Source organism: Danio rerio, chromosome 14, assembly GCF_052040795.2.
Source record: "Danio rerio strain M-AB ecotype USA chromosome 14, GRCz13ab, whole genome shotgun sequence".
In the NCBI taxonomy this organism is placed as follows: Eukaryota; Metazoa; Chordata; class Actinopteri; order Cypriniformes; family Danionidae; genus Danio; species Danio rerio.
The window spans coordinates 34,103,413-34,118,240 of record NC_141034.1 but is presented as its reverse complement, the minus strand read 5'-3'; the positions used below and the strand labels follow the sequence as shown (position 1 = coordinate 34,118,240).

General features: G+C 36.0%; 1 protein-coding gene across 2 annotated transcripts in view; it reads right to left on the bottom strand.

Moving 5' to 3' along the window:
* Positions 1 to 14,052, bottom strand: part of fam149a (family with sequence similarity 149 member A) — a 33,058-nt gene extending 19,006 nt beyond the window's left edge. Inside the window, exons 1-5 of one of the 2 annotated variants that reach the window (XM_087281623.1) lie at positions 13,730 to 14,052; positions 8,284 to 8,376; positions 8,042 to 8,162; positions 4,956 to 5,098; positions 3,986 to 4,114 (exon numbers count right to left, since the gene is read on the bottom strand). In XM_087281623.1, coding sequence (XP_087137749.1) covers positions 3,986 to 4,114; positions 4,956 to 5,098; positions 8,042 to 8,162; positions 8,284 to 8,376; positions 13,730 to 13,935 — 692 coding nt within the window. In that variant the 5' untranslated portion in view covers positions 13,936 to 14,052. Of the gene's footprint in view, positions 1 to 3,985; positions 4,115 to 4,955; positions 5,099 to 8,041; positions 8,163 to 8,283; positions 8,377 to 9,936; positions 10,735 to 13,729 lie in introns of those variants that run through there. The other variant, XM_087281624.1, reaches the window with a different exon arrangement.
* Between the last annotated feature and the right edge of the window lie 776 nt (positions 14,053 to 14,828).

The window sequence follows — 14,828 nt, the reverse complement described above, 5'->3', positions numbered from 1 at the left end:
AATGGGCAGATTCTGAAGAGTATGATAAATTTATATGATGGGCAGTTTGAGCTAAAACTTTAACCGACACATTTTTGGAGACAACGAAGGCTTATCTTACATCTAGTCAAAGTGGTAAAATAGGTTTAAATTATTTTCCTAACTGCTTTGTTTGTAAAGTAATTTAATTACTCAATTACTTGACTCAATACTACTTCAAACCCCTTTAAATGTCAGTTCATTGGCAATTTAAATTAAAAGTTGAATTGTTTAAATTAAAAATTAAACAGGGAAAAGTAATAAGAAAAGGTAAACTTCATATGCATCAAAACAGGAAACGTTTCAAACCAATAACAACATATTTCACGCATAGCATATATTGCCATTAAAATTTTTTATTCACTTCATTGTTTCTTGGCAGTAGCATGTTTAATTATCCTAACAAATATAATCTTCTATAGTTGAAAATCAGAAATCTTCTAAATATAAAAATACAATTACACTGCTTCTCTGAATAGTTTTATACAGAATTGTTGAATTTATTTACAGTATTTAAGGCGAGTACTTTACAAGTAACCATAACTGAATTACTTACAATGAAAAGTAATCCCTTACACTTTTCAATGTGTAAATAATTTAATTACAGTAATTAGTGTTGGGTGTAATTAGTTACTTTGTAACTAATTACATACAACATTGCTCGCAAACTGTTTTCAGTCAATTATTTATTCCAGAGAGTGTTTTACTTTAAACAACAGCTCTGCCATATTCTGTGATTATTTCTGATAAGAGTGAGCCCTCTGTATGAAATACAAACTGAACAGAACATCAGAACTTCCCAGCTCGGCATGGCCAGATGATACACAATCTACGTTACGCTTCACTGCTGGATAAAACAAACCAGCATCTTGCTAATTAAGTATTAATGGATGTGGATAGTAATCGAGGTAAAGACACTGCACGACTTCAAGAAAACTGAGATGGCAGAAAGTGCATATTGTGAGCAATATTTTGTTATTGTAGGTATACACAAATATGTAAACTATATACAGTAACAAATGATGTTTAACTCTTATTTGTATGACTAAAAGTAATGAAGGGATCGTTTTCAAAAAATCCAATCCATTTACATTTACACAGTTATTTTGAAAAACGCTTATACTGTTGATGGCACCTACTGAGTTCCACAGTACATCGATAAGTGCCAGCAACCAGCATTCTTCAAAATATCTTCTTTTGGGTTTAACAGAAGAAAGAATCTCATAAAGGTAGAAAAAGGGTTTTAAAAAACATTTATTGGGGGAACTGACTTTAAGTTGCTCAAAGAAAAAAACCTGATATCATGCCAGATTTTATACGATATATTCATGTTTTGTTGCTAACTTGTCATCCCAGCAAGCCTCACACTCCACAACTTTGTCCAAGATTTGGTCTTCTGAGACAAATTTATTAATTAAAAATTTTCAGATTATTAAAATCAGTGGTCTTGAATCATTAGTTTGAAATGTTCGCTGACAGTCAAATTAATGTCAGTTGTGATAAAAATTCCACCACGATGAAGTTTTAGAATTGTCAGAAGAGTTCAGACATTTTTCTTCAGTGTGACTGAGGCAAATGTTAAAACAAGAACCAATAGAAGCACTGAACCTGATGATGCAATCAGCGCGCCTTGAGGAAATGTAGAAACAGCTTTTTTTCTGGTTTTATGATCAAGGCTTGTTACGAGTAAAATTAACTCTGCAGATTGTTAATATTTCCTGTGAGGTATGATTTCAGAACGCTGGTTAATAAACGTGTCACAGATTGATGAATTCTGTCTACAGATGAGTACCGAGTGTATGTATTTGTGTTTTGATGCATTTTGAATGAAATTCAATCTGATATTATGACAACTGAGTTCATACAGTGTGACATGGGGATCATGTTTGCATAGTCTGAAGAGATACAATTTTATAGCATTATTAAAAACTCACATAGTCTGAGCCACATAGTCTAAGACTTTAACAATATTTATCTTATGGGGTTTTTTTTTATACAAAAAATTGTATTAGTATAAGCCCATTACTAAAAATCAATTGCAAAACAACAGTGTGAAAGATTCTCAATGTAATCTGTCAAAATGAAGGAAGGCCATCAGACTTTTCCCATCATCCATCATTAATGTCCATGTGTTTAATTTACTAAATGTATGTGACATATGGCTTAAAAAAATATGCAAGTGTTTGAAAAAATGCTGTTTGTTTCTGTTCTTACTTAACTAGTTTTACAGGGAGACAGACTAACCTCCATGACTGCTCAATGCAATGAGAGGAGACTGAAGCGGGCAGTCAGCCTTGTTAACCACCTATTAACAGTCAAGTACAACTTCAAAATAGCTGTCAAAGTATTACATGGACGCAAATATATTCTATGAGAAATCTATTCTAACTAGGGGTGTAACGATACACTCAGCTCACGATACGATGTATCACGATATTTGGAATAAAAATTTAAAATTAAACTGAAATGCATATTTTACCAAGTAATCTTTTTTTATGTATTTCTTTCATTTCAACTTGTTAAACTGAACCTTCTTTAAGAAAATAAATTAAACAGGCCTCTATCTGGAAAATAAAACAATTGAAAAACTTCTTAAAAATATTATTGAAATGAAAGAAAAAATTAAGGAATAATTTAAGTAAAGGTGCAAAAAAAATAAGCTTTCTTTTCAATTGAATTTAACAGTAAGAGCTTAAGGCTTTGCTTGGTCACTTGCGTTTTTTGTGTGTGCAAAAAAAAAACACATTTCCAGGTATTTAATTCATATTTAAATGAATTCATTTAGAGATATCTCTAATTACAATTCTGACTAGTCAAAACTCATTTAGAGATATCTGCTAATATTTTTCAATGGAAGTCAATGGAGGAATATGACTAGTCATAATATATTTGCAGATATCTCCAATCTGATTTCGTACTAGTACAATTGTAATTGCAGATATCTCTAATTGTCATTCTGACTAGTCGAATTATAATAATGACTAGTCAAAATATATTTAAAGATATCTCAAAATATATTTATGGATAGTCAGAAAAAAGGTTTAAAATCTAAAACGGCTTGCCATACGCGCGCGTCTATCAAAGTCCGCCCTCTGTAGAAACAGCTCACGGTAAGCTCACGTCGTGTGATTTTGCGGCGGGAACATTATATGAAGACAGAATGATATTTTAGGGTGAATTGTACCTTATAAATACAGTATATGACTCTTTCAACACCATTAGAAGGTATCCCTGTCGCTGTGCAAAGTATGTAAATCACTGTGAAGACTTTAAAACTCAGGATGTTTGACCCATGCGTGTCAAAAAGCGGACGAGTCTAAAGCAATGACTGTACAACCGAAATGTTGCCAGACGTCTGATTTTGATAGGATGGGCCATTCTTTATTTCAGCTCCACTCATCTTGGTTTGCTAACATTACTGCTGCTGCAATCTGAACTCACGTGCGACAGCAGGTGTAACGTAGCTCACGTGCAAACAGCTCAATAAGAGAAAACGGACGTCATATCGTAATCAAATCGTCATAATGCCACGATGCATATTGTGACATTTTTGCATCGAAATAAATCGTACAACGATAAATCGTTACACCCCTAATTCTAACTGTTTAAACCAGGGGTGTCAAACTCCTGGAGGGCCGCAACCCTGCAGTTTAGTTTACTTCCAACCCTGCTTCAACAAACTTAGGTTTAAAACAAGCTTGAAAGACTCAATTAGTTTGATCAGGTGTGTTTAATTAGGATTAAAAGTAAACTGTGCAGAGCTGTGGCCCTCCAGGAATTGAGTTTAACATCTGTGGTTTAAACCATAACAATTTCTTTGTTGACAACTCAAATCCTTAAAACCAATGCAATTCAGAAGCTAATCTGGTTAAGTCTGAGTAAACAGTAAATCTAACCTTTTGTGTTGTTTTTTGTTTGTTTTCTTTTTAAGCTTCTTTTTAAACTAGTATATTATTAAAGGGCTTACTTGCTATGGTCTTCTCTCTTGTCCAGGCAGGTGGATGTGGTAAAGGAGGAGGTTCTGGCACTGGACTCTCGTCTACAGATGTACTGAAAACCCTCTTGTTTGGGAGCCTCCAACTGATTCCCTAAAATTCTGTAGTCAATGGGGAAAAATGGGGAACATTGCAAATGTATATATTAATATTGATTACACAATATTGATGTTTTAATTTTAGAAGAGCTAAAATAAAACAGTATTTTCTGGAATTTTACCTGAATTTTATTTACAACAAATAAAATTTTTTTTTTTATTTTGACAATATTTGTGAAATAAATGTTCTAAACTAGTGTTTTTTCAACCACCTTGCTGGAGGACCACCAACAATGAATGTTTTGGATGTCTCCATTGTCTGTCACACCATTACAGGTTTGTCAGACTCTGCTTATAAGCTGATGGTCGGAATCAGGCATGTTTGGTTAAGGAGACATGAAAAAGGTTCAGAGCTGGTGGTTGTCCAGGAATTTGTTTGAGAAACACTGCTCTAACTGATAATATTTTTATCTCAAATTTAAAAGAAACATTTTCAGACCTTCTTAGAAAAACAAATATTATTTTACCCAAACCCATGGCTATACAACCCTGTACATTTGTCCATATCTGAAATGTATTTATTTTAGAATATCACCAGCATCATTCCAGAATGAATAAGTGTTTTTGACAGAATCATCTGAATAATTATTTTGTAAGACAATAAAAATAAGTCACTGTAGCCACCTTCCTAATGTAAAAACAAAACAAAAAATATATTTTTAAGAAATCATGATACTTTGTCAGGGTAATTTGCTGAATGTAACTTTTTTCTAGAAAAAAAAAAAAGCTTGGTTTAATTTAGTGATGTTTCAAATTGAAAATTTAACTAACCCTTTTTCAAAAGTTAGAGAGCAGTCAGGTTTCTCCATTCACAAACCATCCATCACTTAAAAGAGCTGTATACCTGAGATGTGGAGTGTGTCCATTCCACTCCTCACACTCCTCCTGCAGAGACTCTGAGCGGCTGCTGACTCTCCCCTCATACAGAAGCTCATCCACAGAGTTAAAGAGCTGCCGCACATGCTGTGTATTCGCCCGTTCAAACTCCTGCACACCAACCAAACCCGACACTACAGTTTAACTTTCACAGCTGGAACACAACAGTTAGACAAAGACACTGAAAACAGAACAAATGGGAGTTTTAAAAAGGAATGATAAAGAGATAAAATTTCTGTTATAGATGATGTCTCTCATGTGTTTATGTGGTGCATTATAAGTATAATACATAGCATGTTGTGTTCTACTCAGCAAATTCATTTTGCATTCTAGTTCATTTCCAAGATATTTTCAAAACTGATGGAGCAAATAGAATTTGATATTGCAATTAAAATTTAAATTTAAGTCAAATTAAAATGAAATTAACACTGTTATTTTACATTTTAATATCATTATTTGCTCCAGCCTTCAGTGTAACATGATCGTACAGTATACTGGTTTATAGTTTAAGAATCATTTATGATGATTAAAAATGTCTAAAGCAATTACAAGCATCAAATACTGTGTTCCGTTTGTTTTCAACATGTGACCTTCCATATGTGCTCCTTTGTTCTAGTTCCCGCCATTTGTTAATGTTGATTATTTTCACCTGTGTCTCAGTTTAATCATCTCCTGTGTATTTAAGTCTCTGTGTTCAGTTAGGTTCTTGTCCGGTATTCTCAGTTGTGTCTTGTCATTCTCTTGTCTCCTGTATTATCAATGTCCTTTCAAGTGAGTGTTTGGAAATAAATCTACGTGTTTTGGTAAATCCTTTTTGTCTTCCTGAGTGAGTCAAGGCGTTACATAATGCCGGACCCAAAAAACAGAATTTTTGGGAAAAAAGAACAGATTTTTATAATCTTTTTTTTTTTACCCCAAGTGTTTTCTTTTCCTTTCCCTTGCTTATCCGTGGATTCTATCTACACCCCAGAATTCCTGATCCTCATGATGAAGCAGAGGGAAAGCAGCCACTAGGACCATACAGACCAGCCCAACTACCATCTGCAGGGAGCTTGCGCCAGAGCCCACCGCAGATGGAGAGCACCCGTGGTATGTGAGCCATCGAGAGCGACAGGAACATCATTGAGGAAGAGGAGCTCAACCAATCATCTGACTAGGTGTGTGAGCCGGCAACAACGTTGAAAGTAAGAGTCCTGGTGGACATCGAGGGGTCGAGCAAGAGTCCGCCCACCAACCCACAGCAGAGGGTGAGCTGTCACTGGACCAAACCCTACTGCTCATCAACTACTGGAGAGAATTCATATCCCTTCCGCTGTTACCAGACAGCAAATGTTTGATTCTGAGTTCCAAGAAGCTGTTCCCAGACAGACTTTTAGCCAAGTTGATCACCGAAGATGATAGCTCCAGGGTCATGAGCAGCATCCCACCCTCTTCACCTCCGCTGATGTCATCACCCACAGCCATTTAGCCTACTCCAGCGCTACAACAGTCAGAAAGTCCCTCAGCTCATCCTACAGCTTCAAGCGTGGAGGTCACACCGAGGGTCTGCCTATCTACTTCGACAACCAGAGGCTGTCCCCCAACGTCATCTCCTCCTCCTCCAGGACCTCGACATTACCTTTGCCCTACGGCTCTCCTACCCCTTCTTGGGCTCCACCCCTAGCTGCAGCTTCTCCCACGGTTGGCCCGTTGGAGTCGGCAATCACTCCTCCTCCATGGCTCTAACCTCCGTTGACTCCACCCTGGACCATCCCCAGGCTGTGTCCTGGGTCCTACACCTCCTGCTACACCTCCCTTCCTGCACTCCTCCCTCATGTGACTCCTCCCTGGCCACCTTCTCTTTTCCATCCTGTGTTCCGTTTGTTTTCACGTGACCCTCCCCATGTGTGTTCTCAGTTGTGACTTGTCGTTCCTGTGTCTTCTGTATTATCGATGTCCGGTTAAGTGAGTGTTTGTAAATAAATCTACGTGTTTTGATAAATCCTGCGAACTATTTTGCCTTCCCGAGTGAGTCCAGGCTTTAAAACAAGTTTAATTGAACCAAATCTTTTTTTTTCTTTTCAGATTTTTCTGATAAACAAAGAACTGCATTTATCTTTTGTAAGATTACACATCTTTACTGTCATCCTTACTGTTTTGATCAATTTTATTAATCCTTGTTTGGTAAAAGTAATACGTTCTGAAAGTTTTTTTTAAAAGTTAACACATATTGAACAAACCTTTAATTATAAATGCTTAACACATTGTTTATCTTTACAACATTCTAATTATCAAATAAAAAATATGAATTAATAATTATAATATGATTAAATTTATATACAGTTGAAATCCGAAATTAATAAACCCCCTTTGAATTTTTTTCTGTTTTAAATATTTCCCAAATCATGTTTAACAGAGCAAGGAAATTTACACAGTATGTCTGATAATATCTTTTCTTCTGGAGAAAGTTTTTTTTTTTACTGGAATAAAAGCAGTTTTTAATTTTTTAAACACCATAAAGTCAAAATTATTAGTCCCTTTAAGCAATATTTTTTTCGATAGTCTACATAAAAAAAAAACATTGTTATATAATAACTTGCCTAATTGCCCTATCCTGCCTAGTTAACCTAATTAACCTAGTCTCATCTAGTTAAGCCTTTAAATTTGACTTTAAGCTGTATAGAAGTGTCTTAAAAATATCTAGTAAAATATTATTTACTGTTATCATGGCAAAGATAAAATAAATCAGTTATTAGAAATGAGTCAATAAAACTATTATGTTTAGAAATGTGTTGAAAAAATCTTTACTCTGTTAAACCGAAATTGGGGAAAAAAATAAAAGGGGGTTAATAACTCTGACTTCAACTTTAATATAGAATCATTGTTATAAAATATTATTCCAAAATATTTAAAGTGTATCAGATAATTGAAATTTAATACACTCATAACTCCAATTCATATTTCAGTATTTTCAATTCAGTTAAAACCCTGTCATTCTAATTCAAATTCATGAACTAAACAGGAGCTGAACTTTGCTGAACTACAAAGCATCTGGAATCAGCAGAAAAGCATTACATCATATCTCCATGAGCAGATGGAGCTGTGCTCTGTGGAGAGCCCAGGACCAGTGCCTGGACTTCCTGAGCGGGACGGGAGGTGACTCACAGGAGTAGATGACTGACCACATGATGAGACACTAAAGAAATTAAGCAAAAATATTACTACTTTCAGAGGTCAATAATGCTTGAGTACATTACAGACCTAAAACCTCACAATAAGGTGTGAATATTCTGAAACAAATATAATAGTCACATTACCTGAGGCCACTTTTTAGTACCCTGCTGACACTCCTGGTGAACGGGGCAGGCACTGAATTGATGCTTTTGTCGGGTTCATTGAGCAGCTTTTTCCTAATGCATGATAAGGGAATAAGAATGAAAATCGATCATCCAGTTAATGAAAAGCTCCATTTATGCTGCAGTGATGCCTTCAGAGACCCTGCTGAATTAAAGACACAATAAACAGCATTCTATGTGTGGCCAGAATTCTATTTAAACCTATTTAAAATGCATTCTGCCATTTCATTTTATTTACAATTATTAACACTTAAAAATGCTTAAAAAAGAGAGTAAACCTGTGGTAACTTGGTTGAGTTGACTTAATTTTTATAATTATGCACATAGTTTATTTAATTAAAATTGCCGGGTTCCATGCAATTTCTTCATGTTGTCTCAACACAAATTGATTAAGTAAACTTAATTGTTTTTACAAATTTAATTGGGTGGAACACAAAACAATTAAGTTGTCCCCAAAAACAGCCCTAAGAATTGTTTTGTTTTAACTTATTTTAAATAAGTAGTTTAAACCAGTGTTGTTGAGTGTTTAAGACAATGGTTTCACTATTTTTAAGTAAAGTCAACTAATCAAAAGCATTAGGTTTACTCACTTTTCAAAATAGATAAGTCAACTAATTGCTTTTTACAGTGTATGCATAGCTTTTATAACCTTATAATATTTGTGCATGGTAAGACCATTGAGACCGAAACTAATCAAGGTCGAAGAGTGAAAAGGGCTTTTGTTATGAAAAGCGTATCCACCATCAGGTACTGTGCAAGGTCACATGATGCTGTCGCCTCCAAGCTTTCACTCTGTCTCAAACTGCTGCTAATCTATCTGACAATTATGTCATGAATATTTTAAACAGTACAACATCAAAGAACAATACATGAAATCATTTGGGAGTGTTACATTTATCACTATGACAACAAGAAACGTTATGGGTAAAGGGTATAGAGAAACGAAACATTGGTAAAAGTTCGAGTTCATTTTGGTAAAAGTAATACATTGTTTTGTGTAATTGAAAGATTTTATTGTGTGTCTTAGAATTCACTAGCTTTAGTTTCATAATATATGAAGACCTTTGAGAATTAAATTGTTGTTAGTAATAATTGTAACCCACAAAAATAAAGTTTTACTAAATATTTAAAAAAATTTAAAAATATTAATGATGATTGCTATGGAATTACTGAATTTCTAACATGCATACATTATACAAACATTACTAAGTTTAAAAAGACATTTAAAATTTACATAAGAATACATAATGTTTATTTGATTCATTCTTCAAAACTTGTCAGTGCATATTTTACACTGTTCAATACAACATAAAGACTTGAGTGTGTTTAAATCCATTATTATAGTTTCATAATTCATCCAGACCTCTGAGAATAAAATAGGTTATGATCATAACCATAACCCCTCCACCCACAAAAAAGTTGCTTTACTGGATATTTCAACATTTAAATTCAAATGACAGTAACCTGTGAGGCTTTTTACAGAATCATTGAAGCTCTAGCAAGCATACGAGTAACATTGCTGATGTAACAAAGACTTTTTCAAACTTCCAATCAAGCATAATGTTAACACTTCCCGTTATTTTTCCTTCAAAAAACCCTGCAAAAATAACTTACCCAACTACAACGAGTTCAGCATATCTGCCAAGACACGCTGCCCCGTAGCTGTTAGTGTAGTTAGTGAATACAGAAGGTAATGTAGCCAAAGATGAGGGCCAACCAAACCCTAGTGCACCTTGCATGTGTAAATTGTTCCTATCAGTGGTGGTTATCAAGCCAATTAGCAACATGTGGTCTTTGTTGTCCTCTGCAGGTCAGCATGTCCTTGTCTTCCTCCTGGATCTGTTCCTTCAGCTCCATCAAGAGAGTGTTTGGACACACTACAGTAGCACAGTACAGGTGCCCCCACCCTCCCCTGGATGATTCACAGGTGCAAAAACCTTATCATCCATCCGCATCTGAACTTTGTGAATATTAAACGATAATAAAAATTCAGAATAAGCTCCTCCCAGGAAAGGAAGACTCTCTTGGTCTGCAGCTTATTTAAAGTTTAAACAAGCCAAAATAGGTTTACTCAGACTGTAAAAAATGCTGTGTTCCACACTATTCAAGTGGATTGAACATAAAACAATTAAGTTGTCCTGAAAAACTAAAGAATTGTGTTTATTCAGCTCATTTTAAATACGTAGTTTAAACAAGCAGCATTTTTGAGTGTGAGCTACAGCTTATATTACATTAGCACTGTCGCCTCACAACAAGAAGGTAGCTTGTTCGAGCCCTAGCTGGGTCAGTTGGCATTTCTGTGCAGAGTTTTCCACCGTGTGCTCTTGTTTCCCCCCACAGTCCAAAGACATTGCAGCTGGAAGGGCATCCGCTGTAAACATATGCTGGCAGTTCATTCCGCTGTGGCAACCCCTGATGAATAAAGGGACTAAGCTGAAGGAAAATGAATGAATGAACATTTCCAAGATTGTGAAATGCAATTAATTTTCATGTGAAAGCATCTCCCTACTTTAGTGCTCACAGATGGGACATTTACTCACGGCGACGGGGAGTCATGTTTCAGCGCATGGACATGCATTTTAACTTGCACAGAGCCAGTTCAGAGAGAAATTAAGGGAACAGGGAAATGCAAATACATATATTTTTAATTTTAAATGCAAAACCAAAAAAAGCAATATCTATACGTGTATTAAACCATGGAGGTCATATCAAATGGTTCAATATTATATTGAGTATTGGGGCAATCCTATAACCTACATCCATGTTTTTATTGATCTCGAACCACTTGTTTGGTTCACACCAAGGATTAGCGGTGATCACATTTATTCAAAAAACTATTCAAATCAAACCAAACATGATGCCATGAGTGAACACACCATTAGATTGTGCACAGTGTCATCACAGGACATGACCGCTTTAAAAAAAGTATTTTATGTCAAGTCAACAAGAAAACAAAGCCTCTCCATGTGCACGGGACCACAAACTGACACCACGGCTACAGAAGAAGTAGCACAGAGAAAGGAGAAAACTAATTAGCAGCGGGTGAGGGCTTTCACGGCTGCCAGGGGTCACTGAGGAAGCCCAGCATCAGTAGGAGCTCAGGTTTCTCTCACAGAGCAAGCAGCAAATAATTTCAGCAGGTCGTCCGCCAGAGCCCAATGAAACATGTATGACCAGCATGGCAGCAGAAAGCCTCGGCTGACTGACATGGATTCTTTCTCTTGTCTGCCTTTTAGCACCAAGCACGACCAGACAGTGATTTCATTCAGGACAACCATGTCAAGTTTTACACCATTCCAGGACTTGAATAACATTCAACATCCCTTGTCATTTTTGCATAGGACAATAAAAATAAGTGCTGCATATTAATTAACAGTTGCTCATAATTTACTTGGCATGAAATAATCCTTCATTAATTTTCATTCAGCTTAGTTCTTTTATTCATCAGGGGTCGCCACGGTGGAATGAACTGCCAACTTAACTAGCATATGTTTTACACAGCGGAAGCCCTTCCAGCTGCAACTCAGTCCTGGGAAACACCCATACACACATACGCTATGGTGATTTTGGTTTATTAAGTTCAAGTATACCACATGTCTTTGGACTGTGGGTAAAATCAGAGCACGCAGAGGAAACCCACAGAAACATGGGGAGAACATGCAAACTCCACACAGAAATGCCAACTGACCCAACTGGACCTCGAACCAGTGACCTTCTTGCTGTGAGGAGCCACTGTGCCACCTTCTGAGTATATTCATTATGATATGATTATTTAGAAACTATTTTAAAAATAAATGAATTAGAAAGGCGATGCGGTGGCGCAATGGGTAGCACATTCCCCTAAAAGCAAGAAGGTCGCGGGTTCAAGCCTTGGCTGGGTCAGTTGCCATTTCTATGTGGAGTCCTCCGGGTGCATGTGGTACAGGTGAATTGTTTATGCTAAAATTGACCAAAGTGTATGAGTGTGTGTGAGTGTGTGTGGATGTTTCCCACTGATGGGTTACGGCTGGAAGAGCATCTGCTGCGTAAAAACATAGGTGGATAAGTTGGCGGTTCAGTTCGATGTGGCGACCCCAGATTATTAAAAAGACTAAGCCGAAAAGAAAATGAATGAATGAATATATTAGAAAAATGTGCTTCTTCGTTATTTATATACAAAATGTAGGCTTATAACCACTGACCCACTGAGCCACCGGGCCGCCAGAAAAAATATTGTTTTAATCTATAAAATGTCAACAAAAGTCACTTTTATTTAAACTCTTCAACATCAAAAGTTGCCTAAGCTGAGACCAAGGTCCCATAATTTAATTTAAAAATGTCAATAAATAAATCACACAAATGAACATTTACAAACACTTCGGCCAATTTAGTTTATTCAATTCACCCATAACGCATGTCTTTAGACTGTGGTGGAAACCGGAGCATGTGGAGGAAACCCACACAAACATGGGGAGAACATGCAAAATCCACACAGAAATACCAACTGGCCCCGCCGGGACTCGAACCAGTGACCTTCTTGTTGCAAGGAGCCACTGTGCCACCCCCTGAGTATATTCATTATGACATAACACTTTAGAAATTATTTAAAAATATAAATGTATTAGAAAAAATGCTTCTTTGTTATTTATATACAAAATGTAGGTTAACAGTAATTTCATATTTTTAATGGTATCCGTTTGTGTGGACTTGCAGCAGTCACTTGTTGCATATTTGTTGCATAATTTGTACTCAAAATGTTTGTAAATAAAAATAATAATAATATATTGTATATATCAGTCAGTTATTAAAATGTGGAATGAGGAAATCTATACGGTTAGTGCGGAACAATATTACTCATTATTTAATTGTATAAGTGCTATTTATTCATAACAAACTCACCTTAAGCCCAATAATGCTCAGCAAAGAAACAATCTCCAAGGCCTTACATTTTAATTTCATTTTTTTTTTTTTGAGTAAATGAGAAGTGTTTGAAATGGCACTTATTTTCAATAAGATATAGTCTAGAGTAAAACAAAATCTACACCTCCGTATTTTTTCAAAGATCAGCTCTAGTGAGAGACTTCAGTCGCAACTAAATGCTGGTGTAGATTGAGCAATTAGATCTGCTCGTGCCAGAGGAAAGACTACACCCTGATTCCCTGACATTAGTCTTGTATTAATTAGTTATCAAGTAGTGAGCACAATTCAATTAAATATTAAAGGTCTTGCCATGAAAGAGCACAGTTTTTGACTATTGCTTCATTTTAACATCACAACAATAGGCCTATGTTGTCTTCTGTTGTCAAGTGTATGAAACAGACAAAACTTTTTTTTTTCTTAAACAGGCCGAAAACACAAAGACTCAACAGGTCAATGCTCTAAAACGACAATTGATGTTAGACATGAAGGCGAAAGACAAACCGCTTACTTTAAACTGTCATCCCTCCTCTCTCGAACCGGACTCATGCTGTCCTGAGCTGCTCTTGTCTTCTTCCATTGAAGTATTCGCTCCGAGTCAAGCCGAGACTTCTCGAACTCTAAACCACAACGAAAACTTCGGTCCGGAAAAGCGTGCAGATAGTTCGGGCCGGTAGAGCCGCCGCTCGGCTCGATGCGCTCGACGGTCACCTGCATTAATAAACGTGACCGACAGCCTGACCGCGCTGACAACGAGAGCCGCACTAGACGGACAAAGCAGGTAACGAGCTGTCACTCACCAAACGGAACTCCGTCACTGTCTTCAATTAGCATACCTTACCGGGCACTACCACAGTGAAAAATGCCCAATTGTCATAAGTTTGCACCGCTCAACGGTAGTCTAACAATTGATGAAGACAGCTCTCAAAATAATATGATGTAGCTATGCAGCGAATTGCAAAGCAATAATTACTTAATAATTAAATTGATTGTCCAATGAAAAGGTACAGTAAGGGATCAGTTCATTTTGCCACTTTATTTACAAGTAAACAACTTAAGTTATAATGTGCATGCTGTAAATTTATATAACAGTCCTGTAGATTTAGGATATACTGTAATTCAGATAAGCAGTTAGATTATACGATTGCACATGATTCAGAAACAATGAGTTATGTGAGAAATTAGTTCATGACAATATATTACATGAATACAGAGAAGCAGAATATTTTTGTTGATCTTTTAGTTTGCACATTCCTAATTTGTAACATATTATATTAACTAACCAACTAACCATTACATATGTCACTAATGGTTTGTTGCTAATGTGCTATATTACTCATCATCCTAAATATAATATAAAAGCCTGCTGATCCAAAAAACATTTTGACGAACAGCAAATGTTAGACCACATCATTGCAATTTACACAATGGACACTAGATGGAGCAATAGAACAACAAATAATAACAATCAAACGCTCATATTTGCTCTCACCACTACAAGTAGCCTATTATGACGTTTGTTTTAAAATTTACATTTTCCCATATTTTCATATACTGATTGTGTTATACATTTAGTCAAATCTGGCCCAAAGGTTTTTTAGATTCTTTTA